Source organism: Dipteris shenzhenensis, chromosome 9, assembly GCF_047967505.1.
Source record: "Dipteris shenzhenensis isolate YYH24624 ecotype China chromosome 9, Dip_SZ_1.0, whole genome shotgun sequence".
NCBI classification, from domain to species: Eukaryota; Viridiplantae; Streptophyta; class Polypodiopsida; order Gleicheniales; family Dipteridaceae; genus Dipteris; species Dipteris shenzhenensis.
The window spans coordinates 41113144-41129797 of NC_141604.1; the positions used below are offsets into that span (position 1 = coordinate 41113144).

At 44.6% G+C, this 16654-nt stretch overlaps 1 protein-coding gene across 3 annotated transcripts in view; it reads left to right on the forward strand.

Moving 5' to 3' along the window:
- ABCC13 (multidrug resistance-associated protein 11) overlaps positions 1-16654 on the forward strand; it is a 340660-nt gene that overhangs the window by 13348 nt on the left and 310658 nt on the right. For all 3 annotated transcript variants that reach the window (XM_087378873.1, XM_087378874.1, XM_087378875.1), the window contains exon 4: positions 14043-14222. In XM_087378873.1, the coding sequence (XP_087234999.1) occupies positions 14043-14222 (180 nt within the window). The remainder of the gene's footprint in view (positions 1-14042; positions 14223-16654) is intronic.

The window sequence follows — 16654 nt, forward strand, 5'->3', positions numbered from 1 at the left end:
CTTCCTTGCGTTTGAATCGGTCTTTTTCACCTCAATTGACAAATGGGTTCCCACTCAGTCAATCCGTTACCGCCCACACCGACCGCGAGAATTGTCACTTTCTCAAAAGACGAGCTACAACAATTGCAAAAGGATTTGGAGCATGAGTGTTCCATGACTCTCTTTGCACGCATCCATGGCTTCCACCCCTCTAGGTCACAAGCTAGAGATTGGATGCTTGCGGTGCTTCCTTAGGAGCTCGTCCCCCACCTTAAGGATGTTCATTTGTTGGGACGAGGTTTCTTTCAGGTGTGCCTAGATTCCCCGGACGTCACGAGAAACCTGCTACAGGCCAGGTTTCTATTTCTAGGCTACAGGAGGATTTTTTTGTTTTCTTTTTAACTGGGCTTTGACCTTGTTGACAAGCAAGGAGTTTCTGTTTTCATCAGGTTCCCTGGTCTCCCCTCAGTTTATCACCGGCTTCTTTCAGTTATTGGCGAGAGATTTGGTGTGGTAGCAGAGATCCCCCCTCTTCCTATGTTGGCCAGAATCAGGCCGACCAGCTGGTCTGGCCAACCCAGACCTGGCCGACCAGTTGGCCAGCCCACCGACCAGCTGGCCGACCTCCTAGGTCAGGCCTATAAAAGACTCCCTACCCAGTGGACTGGACCTGCAGTTGCTCCTCACCTCCTCGATCCTTTGCTGCAGCCCCTCCTGCTCCAGATCTACTCCTCTGCTCTAGTCCTGCCCCAAATCCTCTGTCTCTCTATTCCTCTCCTTCAGATCTAGCCCTGAACCTCCAGCTGTGCTGCTCCAGATCTGCTCCTGACTGCTGCCTGACAAGCTTCCACATTTCTCCTCTTCATCTGCTGCCATCCTCTCCTACCTCTAGGGCAGCTCCAACTCTTCATCATCTTCGTCATCATCGAGCTACACGGAGGACTGCGTTTCGCTCCCTGTGCTGCTATCTTTTCTACTGTTTCTCTACATGGAATCATCTTTCTGATTCACCTTAGCCACGGTCCTTGAGACACAACGGCTTGAGGTTCTTGTATTCAGTTTTTCATATTACCAAACAGGCACTATGTTTTTTGAGTTCCGTTCTTCGGTTGTGTCTGAGTATCGTCTATTTTTTATCGCTCCACTGCAAACCCTATCGTTTCTCTATAGATGGGTCCTTCTTCCGCCAGAGATTTGAGGTTGCAGGTCAGCAGGACCCGTGCAGGATTTGCAGATCCTCGAGGCACTTCGCCAGAGATTGCCCAAAGAAGAAAAAGAGGCCCAAAAAGCAACCAGCTCGTACTAGCTTACAACAGAGAGCAGGAGCAGGACCTACCGCTCCATAGGCACCACCTCAGACATGGGCTCCCCCCCCTCCTAGGGCTACACGAGTCCCTCCTGCACCCCGCACCACCTCTACTTCAGATCACACATCCATCGCTTCAAAGGCTACCCCCTTGGAGCCTTGGAAGGAGACTAGTGTTCAGGAGCCTTGTTCGACTCCACCCCAGGATCTAGGCTATACCTTCCTCAGCAGCCCAGGTTGTTGCCACCTCATCCGCAACACTTCTTGATCAGGACTTAGTACAGGTGCCTCCTTCTGTGGATAGAGGGAAGGGGGTCTTACATTCTCTCCCTGCTTCGGTAGGAATCCTTCATACCCCCTCCCCAGGACTGGCTCAGTGAACTCCTTTTTCGCTCTGGAGGACACCTTTGACCTCCCAGATGATGATTTTGTACCTTCCACTTTCAGAGAGCCAGTTATCGGCATCCCTTTTGAGAGATCTCTGCCTCACCCGTGGACTTTCCTCCCCTTGGACCTAGTGTGTATGGCAGGAGGTCAACTCCGGTGGAGGGTTCTTTTTCCGCCACCAGGTCGGGTAAGGTATTCCAACCCGCTTCCTCCCGCAGATGAGGATAGCCAGTTGAAATATACAAGGATTGGGCGGCATCCCTCATCACCATCGTAGACAGCTGATCAGGAATCAGCTCCATCCAGGTGTTTTAGGTGGTTCCCTAGACATGCTTTTTCTTTAGGAACACAAACTGGATGTAAGAGATTGCTTCGAGTCAGGTAAGCTGCTTTCAGGTCGGACTTTTTGGCTTCCTGCCTTGGGAACCAGAGGAGGTACATGCATATCAGTTTCAGATTCTATTCTCTCTGTGATCATTGGAAACGGTACCATAACCCCCTCCAGGGCCCAGTGGGTTCTACTTCTGATTGACGGATGTAAGGTTGGTTTCCTCAACCCCTATGCTCCGAACAACAGAGGGGACCGTGTTCTGTTTTGGAAAGAGTTGCTCTCGTGGGCTGACATTGCAGATTCGTGGATTATTGGAGGTGACTTCAACATGGTTGAGGCACCTTCTGATAAGCAAGGGGGCAGAGAAGGTGGTATTCATTCCCTCGAGAGAGCAGCTTGGGATGCCTTCTTGTTCAGATTCAGTGATAGGGATGTTTGGTCAGATGATGCATTTCATGTTCAGTCTCAGTCACTTTTGTTTTCATGGTCGAAACATAGGGTGCAGATGCCTATCCATGCCCGGATTGACAGATTCTATGTGGATGACTGGGCTCTTGATAGAGGGGGGAGAGTTTGCATTGCACCTGGTGTTTCCACTTTCAACCATTTTCCGGTACTTTTGTCAATCTCAGAGCCCCATCTGAGAGGACGGTCTCATAGTATCAGGATCCCCGATGCCTTATACACGGATGAGACCCTCACAGAGGCAGTCTTGGAGACCGGGGTTTCTCACATGCAAGGGGGGGTGGCCAGTCCTTCACATGTGGTCACAGCACTTGTAAGTATCAGCGACTTTTATCACTCCGTTGCTAGTGCTTGGCGAGGTGAGGTACTCAGGCGGGAGATTGGTATCCATCGGCAGTTGGCAGCCTTGCAGAGGGAGGAGTAGAAACGACCATTAGATGCTTGGGTACAGGAGCGCCTTGCTACGGCAAGGGCTCACTTGTAGACATTGCTTGATCAAAGAGCTTGATCAAAGAGCAGAGTATGTCTTCCATATGCACGGGAGTCCTTTTGGATACAGATGGGAGGGAGAGTCAATAAACACTTTTTCTCTACACTTGGTCCCAGACATAGTAGAGAGAGTGTCAGGCAGCTTATTGACTCTGATGGTGTTTTGCAGTCTCATCCGGATACCGTCATGCACTTAGCAACGGCTTTCTATGCCTCCCTTCTTTCCTCAGATCCTGACACACAGGCCAGAGATGTGGCTAGAGATGAGATTTGGCAAAGTTTAACTGTGTTGGTCACACCAGAGATGATATGCTCACTTGATGCACGCTTTACCAACACGGAGTTGAAGAGTGCTCTCTCCGCCCTTCATAAGGGCAAATGCCCTGGTTTCGATGGTCTTACTCCTTTTTTTATAGCCTTTTGGGATATGATAGGTGATCATATTACCTCAGCCCTGCAGGGCATTTTGGGCTCGGATGAGATGCTTGACTCACTGACCGAGGGACTCATACACCTTATCCCGAAAGGTGGCAACATGAATTTTGTATCCCATTGGAGACCCATCACTCTTTTGGGCACTCTATACAAAATCCTGGCCAAGGCGATCAGCATCCAGTTGCAGCCCCTTCTTCCAGACCTCATCCATGATACTCAGACAGGCTTTGTGCATGGTAGGAGCATATTTGATAATATATTTTCCTTTTGGGAAGCCACAGAGTGGGCTATGTAGAGCGGGCAGAGGCTGGCAGTTCTACTCCTGGACTTTGAGAAAGCCTATGACAGAGTAGATCGGGGTTCTTGAGGGCACTCTTCTACGGTTTGGATTTTCAGATGCATGAATTAGACGGGTGGCCTCCCTTTACAGATCAGCCCACAGCCAGGTTTTGATTGGAGGGGTAAGGGGTGACAGGTTTCACATTTCCAGATCAGTTCGTCAAGGATGCCCTTTAGCCCCCTTCCTCTTTCTCTTTGTGGCAGAAGCTATGAGTATCTTCCTTATATCTCAGGCTGAGCTTTATGGGTTGAGATTGCCCTTGAGACAGGAGCAGGAGCTTCTTGACTATGAGTTGGCTGATGACACTGCTTTTTTTATTGAGGCCTCTTCGCAGTCACTTGATTCTTTCCGGACAGCCTTGGATATTTTTTGCTCAGCTGCAGGGGCACACATTAATTGGCATAAATCCTTTGGCTTTTGGATCAGTGATGAGGACACTCTAGGATGGGGAGTTGACATTGGCTTTTCTTGGATTCAGAGGGGTGTTCCTGTCAGATATTTGGGATGCCAGGTAGGATTGGGCATCTCTCCAACACAGCAGTTTGCCCCAGTACTAGAAAGTATAAGGAAAAAGCTCCTTTTTTGGAGCTCAGCCAAACTCGACCTTGCCTCTAGAGTTGTGGTAGTGAACCAGGTTCTCTTGGCTGCCGTCTGGTTTGTGTGTTCTTGCTGGTGCCGCTCGGTCTAGGGATTGCATCACTCAGCTCATTAGACTAGTCAGAAATTTTTTATGGAGTGGACTTGATGGTACGGCAGATGTTGCAGCGAGGGTGGTCTGGGAGACCATTATAATCCCTACTTGGGAAGGGGGCCTTAATATCATTGACCCGGACTTGCAGTGCAGGGCATTGCTTTGTAAGGTGGTGGTGAGGGGACTCATTCTTGGGCAGGAACCTTGGAAAGATTTCGTTTTTGCACGCATTTGGGCTTGCATACTTACCTTAGAAAACATGATTGGGTGGACATCCCTCTCTGGATTTTCACTTCCGCCTCTCTCAGGTCTCCTGCCCCTCCTCTCATGAAAACCATCCTCAAAGCTTGGGGGAGCTTCAGAAACACTCTTCGAAGGGTTCCGCCCTCTACCCTTGAAGAGATTGATAGGCAGCCGATCATTTGGAACGATAGTATACTTGATGAGCATGGCAGACCTCAGGGCACTTCCCATTATATGGAGTGGTCTGGATGGGAGAGAGGCCCCGCCTACACAGTAGGCACTTGGAAGGCTTTTATCAGGCTACCTGAGGATCAGAGGCTACAATTCGTGAGTCACCTCAGAGGGGTAGCACGCAGGATTCAGCAGATAGATGCAGCCATCCCGGTGGATTGGACAGTTGAGATGCCTATTACTTCCACCACTTGCGTGGGAGCTTTTTCGAGGACAGCAGTTCCTCTACAAGCGATCGCTCTTCAAGGTCTCAGGGAAGATGCTGTGGTCTTTGATGTTAGGGATGGAGGTATACTCTCTAGATCCACGGATGATATTCTTCTAGAGGTTGTCTTTCAGCCTGTCAGGATTACTGGTTTTGTGGACCATGGAGCGGCCTTGCAGTGGTACTTAGACCCCGACCCTCTTCTCTTGGCCCTAGGATCTTGGAGGTTGTGGTCATATGGATAGAGCCCTGCTCTCTTCAGGATGTACCACATATTCCTTTCAGAGCTTCACATGTTTTAGTGGACACCTCTTGGGAGATTTTGGCTAGCATTTCCTCTTGGCACATTTGGAGAGCCAGATGCACAGAGGCCTTGGATGACACCCAGACACACCCATCACAGGTGTTCACGGGTATTTTGAGTGACACGGTTCACACTTTGATAGCCATATGGGCTAGGATGTAGGGCCCTTCACAAGCAGCCTCTTCTAGGAGGACTGTATTTCTTCAAGTTGGAGGGGTTCTCCTTTTTTCTCGGAGGTTGCTACTGGATTGAGATGGCACTATCAGCCCCAATCCTTTCTTTTTGGCTCTTGAGCTTTTCATGCATTGCATGGTGTATCCCGTATTCCTGTATGGAGCTTGCTCTAACGGTTTTCTTTAATACTTAATAGAAGTCTCTTTTTTGCCAAAAAAAAAAACACAGCCATACAACTCAGCCCAAGGAGGGAATGCAAGTAGTTCAAGCAAAAATCAGAAAAAGGGCAAATGCAATTACTTCAAGAAGCCAGGGCATTACATCGCGGAGTGTCAGAAAAGGATTGCCAATGAAAAGAAGAGGCAAAGGGACAGCTCTAGCAGTAATTTTGTTGCCCCCACTGAAACTCGTGCTTCAGATGCACATGGTGAAGCTCATCTTGCCCAAGGTGATAGAGATTTTGTGTTTGGTGCATTTAATGAGATGATGGATGCCAGAGGGGGATTTGAATGCTGAAAATCAATCAGGGGATGCTTCCCTTGTTGCAAGTGATACATGGTATATCGACAATGGTGCTACTAAGCACATGACTCCTCGCCAGGAGTGGTTTGAGAGCATCACACCTGATCATGGCAGATAGGTTACGTGTGCCAATGATGCTTCTCAAGACATCATCGGAGTTGGTGGGCACATTCCCATTCAGCTTGATAATGGGAAAGTCAAGTATATCCAAGATGTTTGGTATGTTCCAGATTTGAGGCAAAATCTGATTTCAGTTTCAAACATTGCCCATGATCAACATATGTTGGTCGAATTTCAGGATAACCAATGCAAGATCAAGGATCCAAAGAAAGGCTACGAGGTTGTAGCAATAGGCACATATGACAGAGGCTTATACAAGCTTGATGCTCAGCCTTATGATCAGTAGGTATTGGCTGTAGCAAACACTTCCCACTGCCCAGGCTGATTTATGGCATGCCAAGTTTGGACATGTCCAGCATAGGGCATTGTCCTACTTGTACAACAATATCTTGACTCAGGGAATGCCAAAATTACAGCAACCAGCAAATGAAGTGTGTGAGGGGTGTACACTTGGCAAATTGAATCAGAGTGTTGCAGATAGTGTACAGTGATGTATGTGGCCCCATGACTATTCCCACACATAGAGGAGCAAGGTACTTTGTGACCTTTATAGATGACTTCTCCAGGTTCACATGGCTTTTTCTCATGAAGAAAAAATCTGAGGTGTTCAATTGGTTTCAGGAGTTCAAAGCTATGGCTGAGAACCAAACCAATTCTAGAATTGGAACACTCAACTCAGATAGAGGGGGAGAGTACATGTCACATGCATTCCAGGGATTTTTGAAGCAGCATGGGATTAAACATCACTTGACATGCCCTTACACACCACAGCAAAATCCACTCCCTGAGAGGAAGAATCGTACTCTCATGGAAATGACGAGATGCATGCTGAAATTCAAGAGAGTCTCAAATGCTTTTTGAGGAGAAGCAATTGTGACAACCACTTATATTCAGAACAGATGCCCTACCAAAGCTTTGGTTAATGCGACTCCATTTGAGGCTTTGTATGGCTTTAAGCCAAAGGTTAGTCATTTCGGAAATTTTGGCTCAGTGGCATATGCTTTGGTTCCAGATGCACATCGGACAAAGCTTGATGATAAGAGTGTCAAATGCATTTTCGTGGGGTATAGCACTGAAAGTAGGGGATTTAGGCTTTATAATCATGCTACCAGGAAGGTAATAATTAGCAAAGATGTTCTCTTCGCTGAGAATGAGTGCATGCAGCCCGCTAGTGCAGACTTGCCACCATACGATGACACCTCTTTGGACATCATCCAATTTGAGGATGATGAGATGGAGTCTCCTGATGCTTCCCCTTCTACTTCTCATAGTTCAAATGGCTTGCCACATGTTGAGGATGGCTCTCCCTCAAATGTTTTAGATTTGCAGCCAATTAATAAGAATAGATAGCCTCATGTTTGGAGGCATTATCAACGTCGTGAGGCCACTAAAGATGTTGATGCAGCTCCGAGTGGTACAGCAGAGAACTCTATTCCACGTTGGGCAAGGTTGACTATACAAGATGCTAAGGATCAGCCTACTTTGGGGAAAACCAGGGCCAGCACTCAGAAAAATAAGAAAAAGGTTAATTTTGCTTTGATGACCTCAGTGATGGAAGGTGAAAATGAGCCTCAGAGCTTCAAGGATGCTCAGCATAATCCGGCATGGCAGAAAGCTATGGAAGCTGAGATTAAATCCATTGAGAAGAATGCCACATGGGACTTGGTTGATGCGCCCATTAAGAAAAATGTGGTTGGCACGAAATGGATTTATAAGGTGAAATACCATTCAGATGGCATAGTTGAGAAATACTAAGTCCATTTGGTTGCCAAGAGGTATGCACAAGAGGAGGGGATAGATAATGAGGAGACATTTGCTCCAGTGGCCAAGATGACCACCATTCGTTCTGTCATCTCTCTTGCTGCGTTTTATGGTTGGTCAACGTACCAGATGGATGTCAAGACGACTTTCCTCAATGGAGATCTTAAAGAGGAGGTCTATGCACATCAGCCCCAAGGTTTTGAGGTGAAGGGACAAGAGCACAAGGTATGCAAGCTCAGGAAGGCTCTATATGGGCTGAAGCAAGCACCTTGTGCGTGGTATCAGAAAATGCATCAGTTTTTGCTGTCCTAGGGCTTCGTAAAAGCTCAGGAAGGCTCTATATGGGCTGAAGCAAGCACCTCGTGCGTGGTATCAGAAAATGCATCAGTTTTTGCTGTCCTAGGGCTTCGTAAACACTCATACAGAGCCAAATCTGTATGTTTTGCAGCAAAAATCAGAATTGGTCATGTTGGTACTATATGTGGATGACATTATACTCACTGGCAGTGATTTGCAGCAAATTACAGCAGTGCAGTCTGCTTTATGTCACAACTTTGACAAAACAGATTTGGGCCTATTGGACTATTGTCTTGGCATTGAGTTTTAGCAGACCCATGATGGTATCTCTATGTCACAGACAAAGTATTCGAAGGGGTTGTAGCAGAAATTTAAAATGGAGAACTGTAAGTGTGTGGCTACTCCATTGGAAAAGGGACTCAAGCTGAGTAAGCATGATACTGCTGAAAAGTTTGATGGCACTTTGTACAGGCAGTTGGTTGGCAGTTTGATATATCTATGCTCCACACGGCTTGATATTGCCTACGCCACAAGGCTTTTGAGCCAGTTCATGCATTGTCCCACGATCACATATTGGAATGCAGCAAAGAGGGTTTTCAGATATGTCCATGGCACTCTCTCTCTTGGCTTGTATTATGCTTCAGATTGTGATCTAAAGCTGAGTGGTTTCACCCACTCAGATTGGTCAGGGGACATTGCAAATTCAGCCACTACGGAGTTAATGTGGTTAAGGAAGCTTTTGCATGACTTGCATCATGCACAGGATGGCAAAGCAAACTCTATCTTCTGTGACAGCCAGAGTTGCATTGCCATAGCCAACAATCCTGTCTTTCATCCTCACATGAAACACATTGAAAATCATTATCATTATGTACGGGATTGTATTTCTGATGGCTTCATTGATCTCATCTATTGTCCATCTGAGGCCAATGTGTCAGATATCTTTACCAAAGTCCTGTCAAGAGATCTTTTCTTATGACATCGACATGGCTTGGGAATCAGAGACATTCTCACAATGTCAAGGGGGGTTGTGAAGTGATTCACAATGACATTGTTTTCATGTACTTCCATAGGTTGCATATCCATCTGGATGAATTTGTGCAACCATGGTACTTTAGGTACTGCAGGGTATACCTAAGATGTTTCCAGGATACTTTCAGCCATATCTTTGAGGGGGGGATTTGTAAGAGATTACAAAGATATGGTGTTGTAGGCATAAAGTCAACCCTATGGTTGACCAGTAGTACTTGGGTACTATATATACAAAGTACTTGTATTGTTTCATTTGAACATTTCTATTAAAGCTTTCTTGTGTGTGCACTCTTGCTCACTTGTGTTCACAACCTGTCTCCACTTTGCTCCTACATGCGCGCGCTCGACTTTGAAGATATATTTGCCCCCACTTCATGAAGGTGCATCATGGAGAGGGAGAGAGAGAGGGTAGGCTAGGAAGAGAGATAATAATACTCAAAGAGAGAGAATGAAATGGAAATGAAATAACAAGAGTAATGAACAAAATGAAAGTACTCACATGTATACCAAAGAAGTTGTAGGCTTGTTACTTAATTAATTTGACACTAGACAAGTACAACTCTTATATAGAGCACACACACACATATGAACACCAATGCTCCACCTGGGAGTATGGGACCCTAGGCTCTAGGGCGGCTGTCGAGAGGCGTGCTCGATTTTGCAAGGCTTGGCCTGCAGGAGTTTTCTACATCTTTACTTCGCGAGGGGTTCGCTGGTTGTATAGGCCCCCCACCCGGTTGTTATCCCAAGTACTAGAGATCCCCTAGGCAGTGAGTTGGGTTTCTCTAGAAGAGGCCGGTCTTTTCTTTCAGCCTTGTTTTTTCTCCATACTTAGCACCTTCAGGGCTGTTGTTTATATGAAGTCTTTCAATCATAAATAGAAGGTTTCTTTCTTTGAAAAAAATAAAAATAAAAAAAATGAACACCAATGCATATGGGATAACTCCCAATGTGACACGTGGCATCCATTGGACACACTAGACTAGAACTCACACTAGAACACACCAAAGTGACTCATCTTGACTCCATTTCCTAACATCTCCCATGGAGGAAAGGTGAGTGACTATTGGAATGGAACCAAGAATATGACAATTATGGTCATCGAACTGTGCAATGACGGTCTGGAACTAGACATGGCTCCCATGCTAACTCAAACGCAAGTGAGCATGGCTCAGAGGCTAGTGAGCATGGTATAGACTCAGAGGCTCACCTAGCATGGCTCAAAGGCTCATTTTGCATGGATGCATGACCAACTCAAAGGTCTAGGAGACCAATGCACCAACATCTTGGAGCTCACATGCTAGGCTTGATAAATAGACCTATCAAAGCTAATACATGGCTCCCACAGTACATCCCCCTCTTGGCTCTAGGGACTGTGGGAGCCATGTATTGGCTTTGATAGGTCTATTTATTAGGCTTGGCATGTGAGTTTCAAGATGTTGGTGCATTGGTCTCCTAGACCTCTGAGTTGGTCATGCATCCATGCATGATGAGCCTTTGAGCCATGCTAGGTGAGCCTCTGAGTCTATACCATGCTCACTAGCCTCTGAGCCATGCTCACTTGCCTCTGAGTTAGCATGGGAGCCATGTCTAGTTCCAGACCGTCATTGCACAGTTCGATGACCGTCATTGTCATGTTCTTGGTTCCATTCCAGTAGTCACTCACCTTTCCACCATGGGGGGGTGTTATCTTCATCGTCACTTATGGCGGCTGCATCCCAACTGGCATGGTCCTTAGTTTGTTGTTTGGCAAACTTCTAGTGGCATTTGTCCTCCATATGACCAAGCTTGTTACAAAAGGTGCACTTGAGAGGCTTGAATGGCTTTGTCTTTCCATGTACTGGTGTAGGCCTGGGTTTTCATCTGCTGGTGGAGGCAAGAGCCTCTATAGTATTTGAAGAAGAGAAGTTAACCTTGGCATTCAGGTGGAGTGACTTAGAAGATGATGGACTATGAGGAAGTGGAGATGGGTTCCTAGATTTCTCAGAAGGAGCATTCTCTACGGGTTCATGTTCTCTCACTTGAATATCTTCAACAGTTCTTGAGCTTCGTCATAATCCATTTCCATTGCAATGTCCCTGTTGGCTTTTCCTTTCTGGTCACTTTCACCTTCACCTCCTGTGTATAAGCAGGGTGCTCCTCCTACTACTCCTTCCTGCTTCACAAAGAGAGCCAATGATGTATCCATTCCATGAGCTTCTTTTCAGAAGCTCTCAGGTATAGATTGAGAAAGTTGTCGAAATGTAGTCCAGATATTTGCATACATTGCACCTTCATATTTACATGTGCATCATCCTTAAATTCTAGGAACCAACCTGGTACATAGGTACAGTCATTAGCATTATCCTTTAAGAGCACCACCGAAACTTGTTACAAACTAGCTAGGCACATCAAGACAAGTACACAGAACGGGTTCATACAAAGGTGGATAGGCAGTTGCTAAGGGAAAGGAGGAGGAGGAAAAGAAGTCACCCCAAGTGCAGCTCTTTGAATTTTTACAAAAGTCCGAATGTCAAATGCAGTATCACAAATACCATGATATGTTCAGTAACGAGGATGGATTTGAAGTCTCTTCTGGCACAACACAAGGATTTTCTTGGAGAGGTGTATGAGTCCTTCAACAAGCTGACAGTTGAAGGATCTAAAGTTGTCAACAGTAAGACTTTTGTGCATATCAAGGACATTTTCGGAAATGACAGGATCAAGTATTAAATGCACAAGCTCTTTGATAGTTTTGAAGACTACCACAAGGGAATCTGCACTGTACACACAATTGCAGGATACTTGAAGAGTCACTTGCATTTGCCATATATGTACACTATGCTGATGGTTCAATTGATGACACAAAGGATAGTGATGAGGAAGAGGAAACAGAAGATAAGTTGGATCTACTAGATGCGGAAGAGAAGATCAACTCGAAAGAGGAGGAGCATGCAGTTGTAGCATTGGATCTAGTGGCCTCAAAAAATGAGACAGTAAGAGATGCTATCCTTTTGGATGACATTGAGGCTGAAAGCTCCGACCTCACTTTGCCCATTCTTCCCTCTTTCACCCGATTCCTCTCCTACCCAAACCAAAGGTGTTTGGTAGGCTTCGTTCATGAGGTACTCAAGCACGGCAAGAGGATACTTCAAGCACGGAGACAGGAGCATACTTCTTTCTTGGCTGATCCCTATCAGAGCTCTATCATGGAGTTTTTTCAGCCAGATCACATGGACCCCCACGAGACGAGGCCTAGACATGATCGTGATCCAAAGCCAGTGACGCGACAACTCAGACAAAGGGTTGACACGTAGATTACACTTGGGGATATCCCCTCCTTGTTTAGAGTTCGAGTCCGACCGATAGGGGTTATTGTAGCCCTTGTTAGGCGCAGAGCTATGACCAGGAGACGCGCTAGGGCCGCACCCGTGAGTGGCCGACATTTTGCTCCATATCTTTCCTTGACATCATAAGATGTAGCTCAGTTTTTTTAAAAATGAGAAACCAAACTTTTGTTCCCATGTGCATGTGAGTTCACTTCCCTTCAAAGTTATCAGGGGCATACTCTTTCCCATTGAAATGTAAGGTGGTGCTAGAGACAAAAGCTCTAATCTCTTGAGAGTGCTCCATATTAATTGAAAACCCTACATGAAAAATAATTCACAAGACTTTAGATACAATGCTTCAATTAAATAGCCAATAAGGCTTTAAAGTACAAACTGAAAGACAATATATTTTGCCCATCAAACTGTATTTGCCCAATCAAACTGTAATATGCCCAAGCTGAAAGACAATGCATTTTGTCCATCATACTGTAATGTGCCCAAGCTGAAAGACAATGCATTTTGCCCATCATACTGTAATGTGCCCAAGTTGTAATGTATCCACTGATACAATTATGTGTGTGTCCATTTAACAAAATCTTTGAATGGATGATCCAAAATAGCCTCAAAGGCTTTACAAGGCTCAATATATATACATGGCTTTGATTGGTTTTTTTGAAGTTCTCTCCTCTATGAATAAACTAATCTGTGCTAATCTAAGCTATACCAACCGTCAAATCGAAGAAAAAGAAAGAAATAATTTCTTTTTCATATTCATTTTAATAGGTTACCTGCAAGACAAGAGTTATAAACAAATGTTGATTCTTTTCATATATAATTAAAGTATATTTAATTTAGCAAAACATTTTAAACTAAATAAAATATACTTTAAATATACATTTATTCTAAAAAGAATTAAAAATTAAAAATATAAATACATTATTTAAGATATGTAAATTTAAATTCAAAAGTATAAAACAATTATATATTAAATTCAACAATTTTGATTTAAATAAATATATATATTCAAACTAATGAAATAAAGATTATGTAAACACATACATTATAAACTAAGGTAAAATAATTTAAAATAAAATCTTAAACTAACATAAAATAATTAAATTATAAAAATAAATTAATTAATAAGTAATGTAAGGAGTAAAGCCTCGATGCTGAAATGGTAGACATCCAAAAAATCCTTCTTTAGTACTTATAGAAATATATTTCAAGGAAAAAAATATGTTAACTTTAGTAACCTGCTGTATTTGGTTTTTCCCTATTTGTCATGACATCTTTCTGGAGTAAAAGGTATAGATGATGACATGATGTACATATAAGCAAAACTTGTATCTTTTCTTATTTATTATTGCAGATAAACATGCTATTTTCCTTTCTTAGCAACTTATTTTGACATTGCAAATGCAGAAAGTGAAGAAATCTGCTGGGGTGTTAGGTCTCAAGAGACCCCTATGGACAGAAGTCCTACCAGCTATGGCCATTCTCTTGATACTACTGCAGACTTTCCAATTCTTCTTCATTGTTCGCGAAACTGTGGGCTCCCCAATGCATACTTGGATATCTCTCTTGTTACTCAGTCTTGCATGGGTGAGCTTCTCAAGTGATTCATTGTTGAGCTGACTGCCTTTGAAAATCAAAATTGATGGGACTTCATTGGCTATAAAACTGTGGGCTCTCCAATTCCAACGCACACTTGGATCTCTCTCTTGTTTCTTAGCCTTGCATGAAGATTGATGTGATTTTAATATTTGAATGCAAATTTTCTTGAAATAATTCTGTACAAAACGAACACTCAAGCAAGGAAAATTGGAAGATAACCATGGTTGGCAAGGGAACGCAAATTGAAAAGTGCAAAGCTGTTATCCCTGGAAATATTTGAAGCTGAACTCTATGTGGAAGGGTTCTTGCAACCTTTGAGATTCACATGTTATGTTGGTGGTATCAAACCGGTATTGATAACAATTGTTGGCTTTTGTCTTGGTCATGAGAAATTAGGAGCCGAAGCCACCTGATTTGTTGGTTACGGTCCCCCTCTTCTCAGCCTCTCCTCACTCAGCCTTGCAATGCTCCCCCCCCACTTCCTCCCTTCCACCTACTATGCGCCCCCATCCCATTTCTGCCCGTTCCTCCCATCCTTCTGGCCTACTTTGCACTTCCTCCTACTCCTCCTACCCTGTTGAGGACTGTGCCACCTTGCAGCCTTAGCGGTCTGTACATGCTCCTGGCCACCTCTCTTTCCTGCGCCCCCTCCTGGGTGGCTACTTCAACCTGAGAGGTTGTCACTTCCTTTCCCATCAATTCCTTGGGCTTCTCGTGCCCCCGCCCTATGCGGATATTCCCCCACCTCGCCATTTTGCTTTGCCCACCTCTTCTAGGCGGTCTAGTCCTCCTTAGGTGGCGGCTCCTGCCCAAGTGCTGCCCTAGAAAAGAACGAGATAAGGCTCAGCAAGAAAAGAACGTGGTATGGCTTAGCAAGATCAAATTGAGAGAATACACAAGGAGGCCATGAAAGCATATTTGATTATTATCAACTTGAGCCTTATTTAGGCTTTAGCAAACGTCATTGCATCATCTCTAACTAAATCATCGCCTATATCACACATATCCCTATCCATATCTATAACACTATCACTCTCAACCAATCATTATATCACACCTCACCACAGTCACAACACCACTACAATGCTAGTTTACACAACCTCCTAGCATATTTTATTCCCATATTAGTCACTAATATCTAGCATTTCCCCCCATAGTGATAATGTGGGTAGAAAGCCCATGCATCTGGACTAGATTTGCATTTTCTCCTGGCTGTCATCAGTGGTGGCAGAGTTTGCATAATCTTCATCTCCTTTTAGCTTGGAAATACTCTTTTGACACTCTCCAATGTAGTGCCTAGGCTTGTGGTAGTAATGACACTTTTTTTTGCCTTTGTCCTTGGAGAAGTAGACTTAATCCATGTTGATTGCATCACCTTTGGATATGTTCTTCCTTGTCTTCTCCTCATGGAGAAGTAATCCAACAAGCTCTGTTGCCACATTCCAGGGTATGAGCCTTGTAGCTTAGTTAGGAAAGTCAGCACAATTAGTACAGTCCTATGAGGATTAGTACACTAAGGATGTTACTCCCAAGTTGGGACATATAGGCCACAGTTGTACTTTCATCTATTATCCTTTCTGCAAGTACACTCCATTGGTTTCTCTCCATTGCATTCTAGTTTCCTTCCACTCCACGCCACTCAAAAGTGGTATCAGAGTGAGTTCTTGCTCATGCTGCCCAACCCCCGACTCTGTTCTTGCACAGTTGTAGCCCCTGACCTGCGCGACCTGTCCAATCCCTCCATTTGTAGCTTACACAATATCCACAATAGATCAGAGTTGCTATTTCCTTTCTAGTTGCTGGTTCGTTGTCATTGCTGAGGCGTTGTACATCCATACCTACATAGGAATAACACTGCTAGTGGCCTGCTCAAAATTGCCATTTAGTGCCAGTCAACGTCGCTAGTCTGTATAGTTAGCATTGGTTAGATTCGTACCTCTGCACTCTTGTCTGCACAACTGGCGATGTCTTTGCTAGTACAATCGTACGGTTGCCGGTACAATTAGTATGACTGTATGGACTTACATTCTCTGTACATTACGACTATATCCATCTATTTGCGTTGGTGCATATTTTGCAAGGCTATAGGTGTGTCGTACACATGTCCGTACACATGTATAGATTCTACCTCTTCCATTTATAGTCTGTAAATGATTCGTCACTTATGCTCTAGCTAACAGCTCCATACTCCAATTTTAGTTTTCAGGCTGCATTTGTAGGTCTGTTGACTTTGTGACTGCTAGACTCGTCACATATTGGGGCTTTTGTGGCTATTGACAGTAAATTGCAATGCATCACAATTTGGGTTTCTTATGCATTTGCCCTCTTTTTGGCACAATTGCCCTCCTCAAATTTGGGGTTTTTGACCAATTTGCAGCCAATTGCTTTACAAAGTGTCTGGTGAGGCTTGTCCCACACTT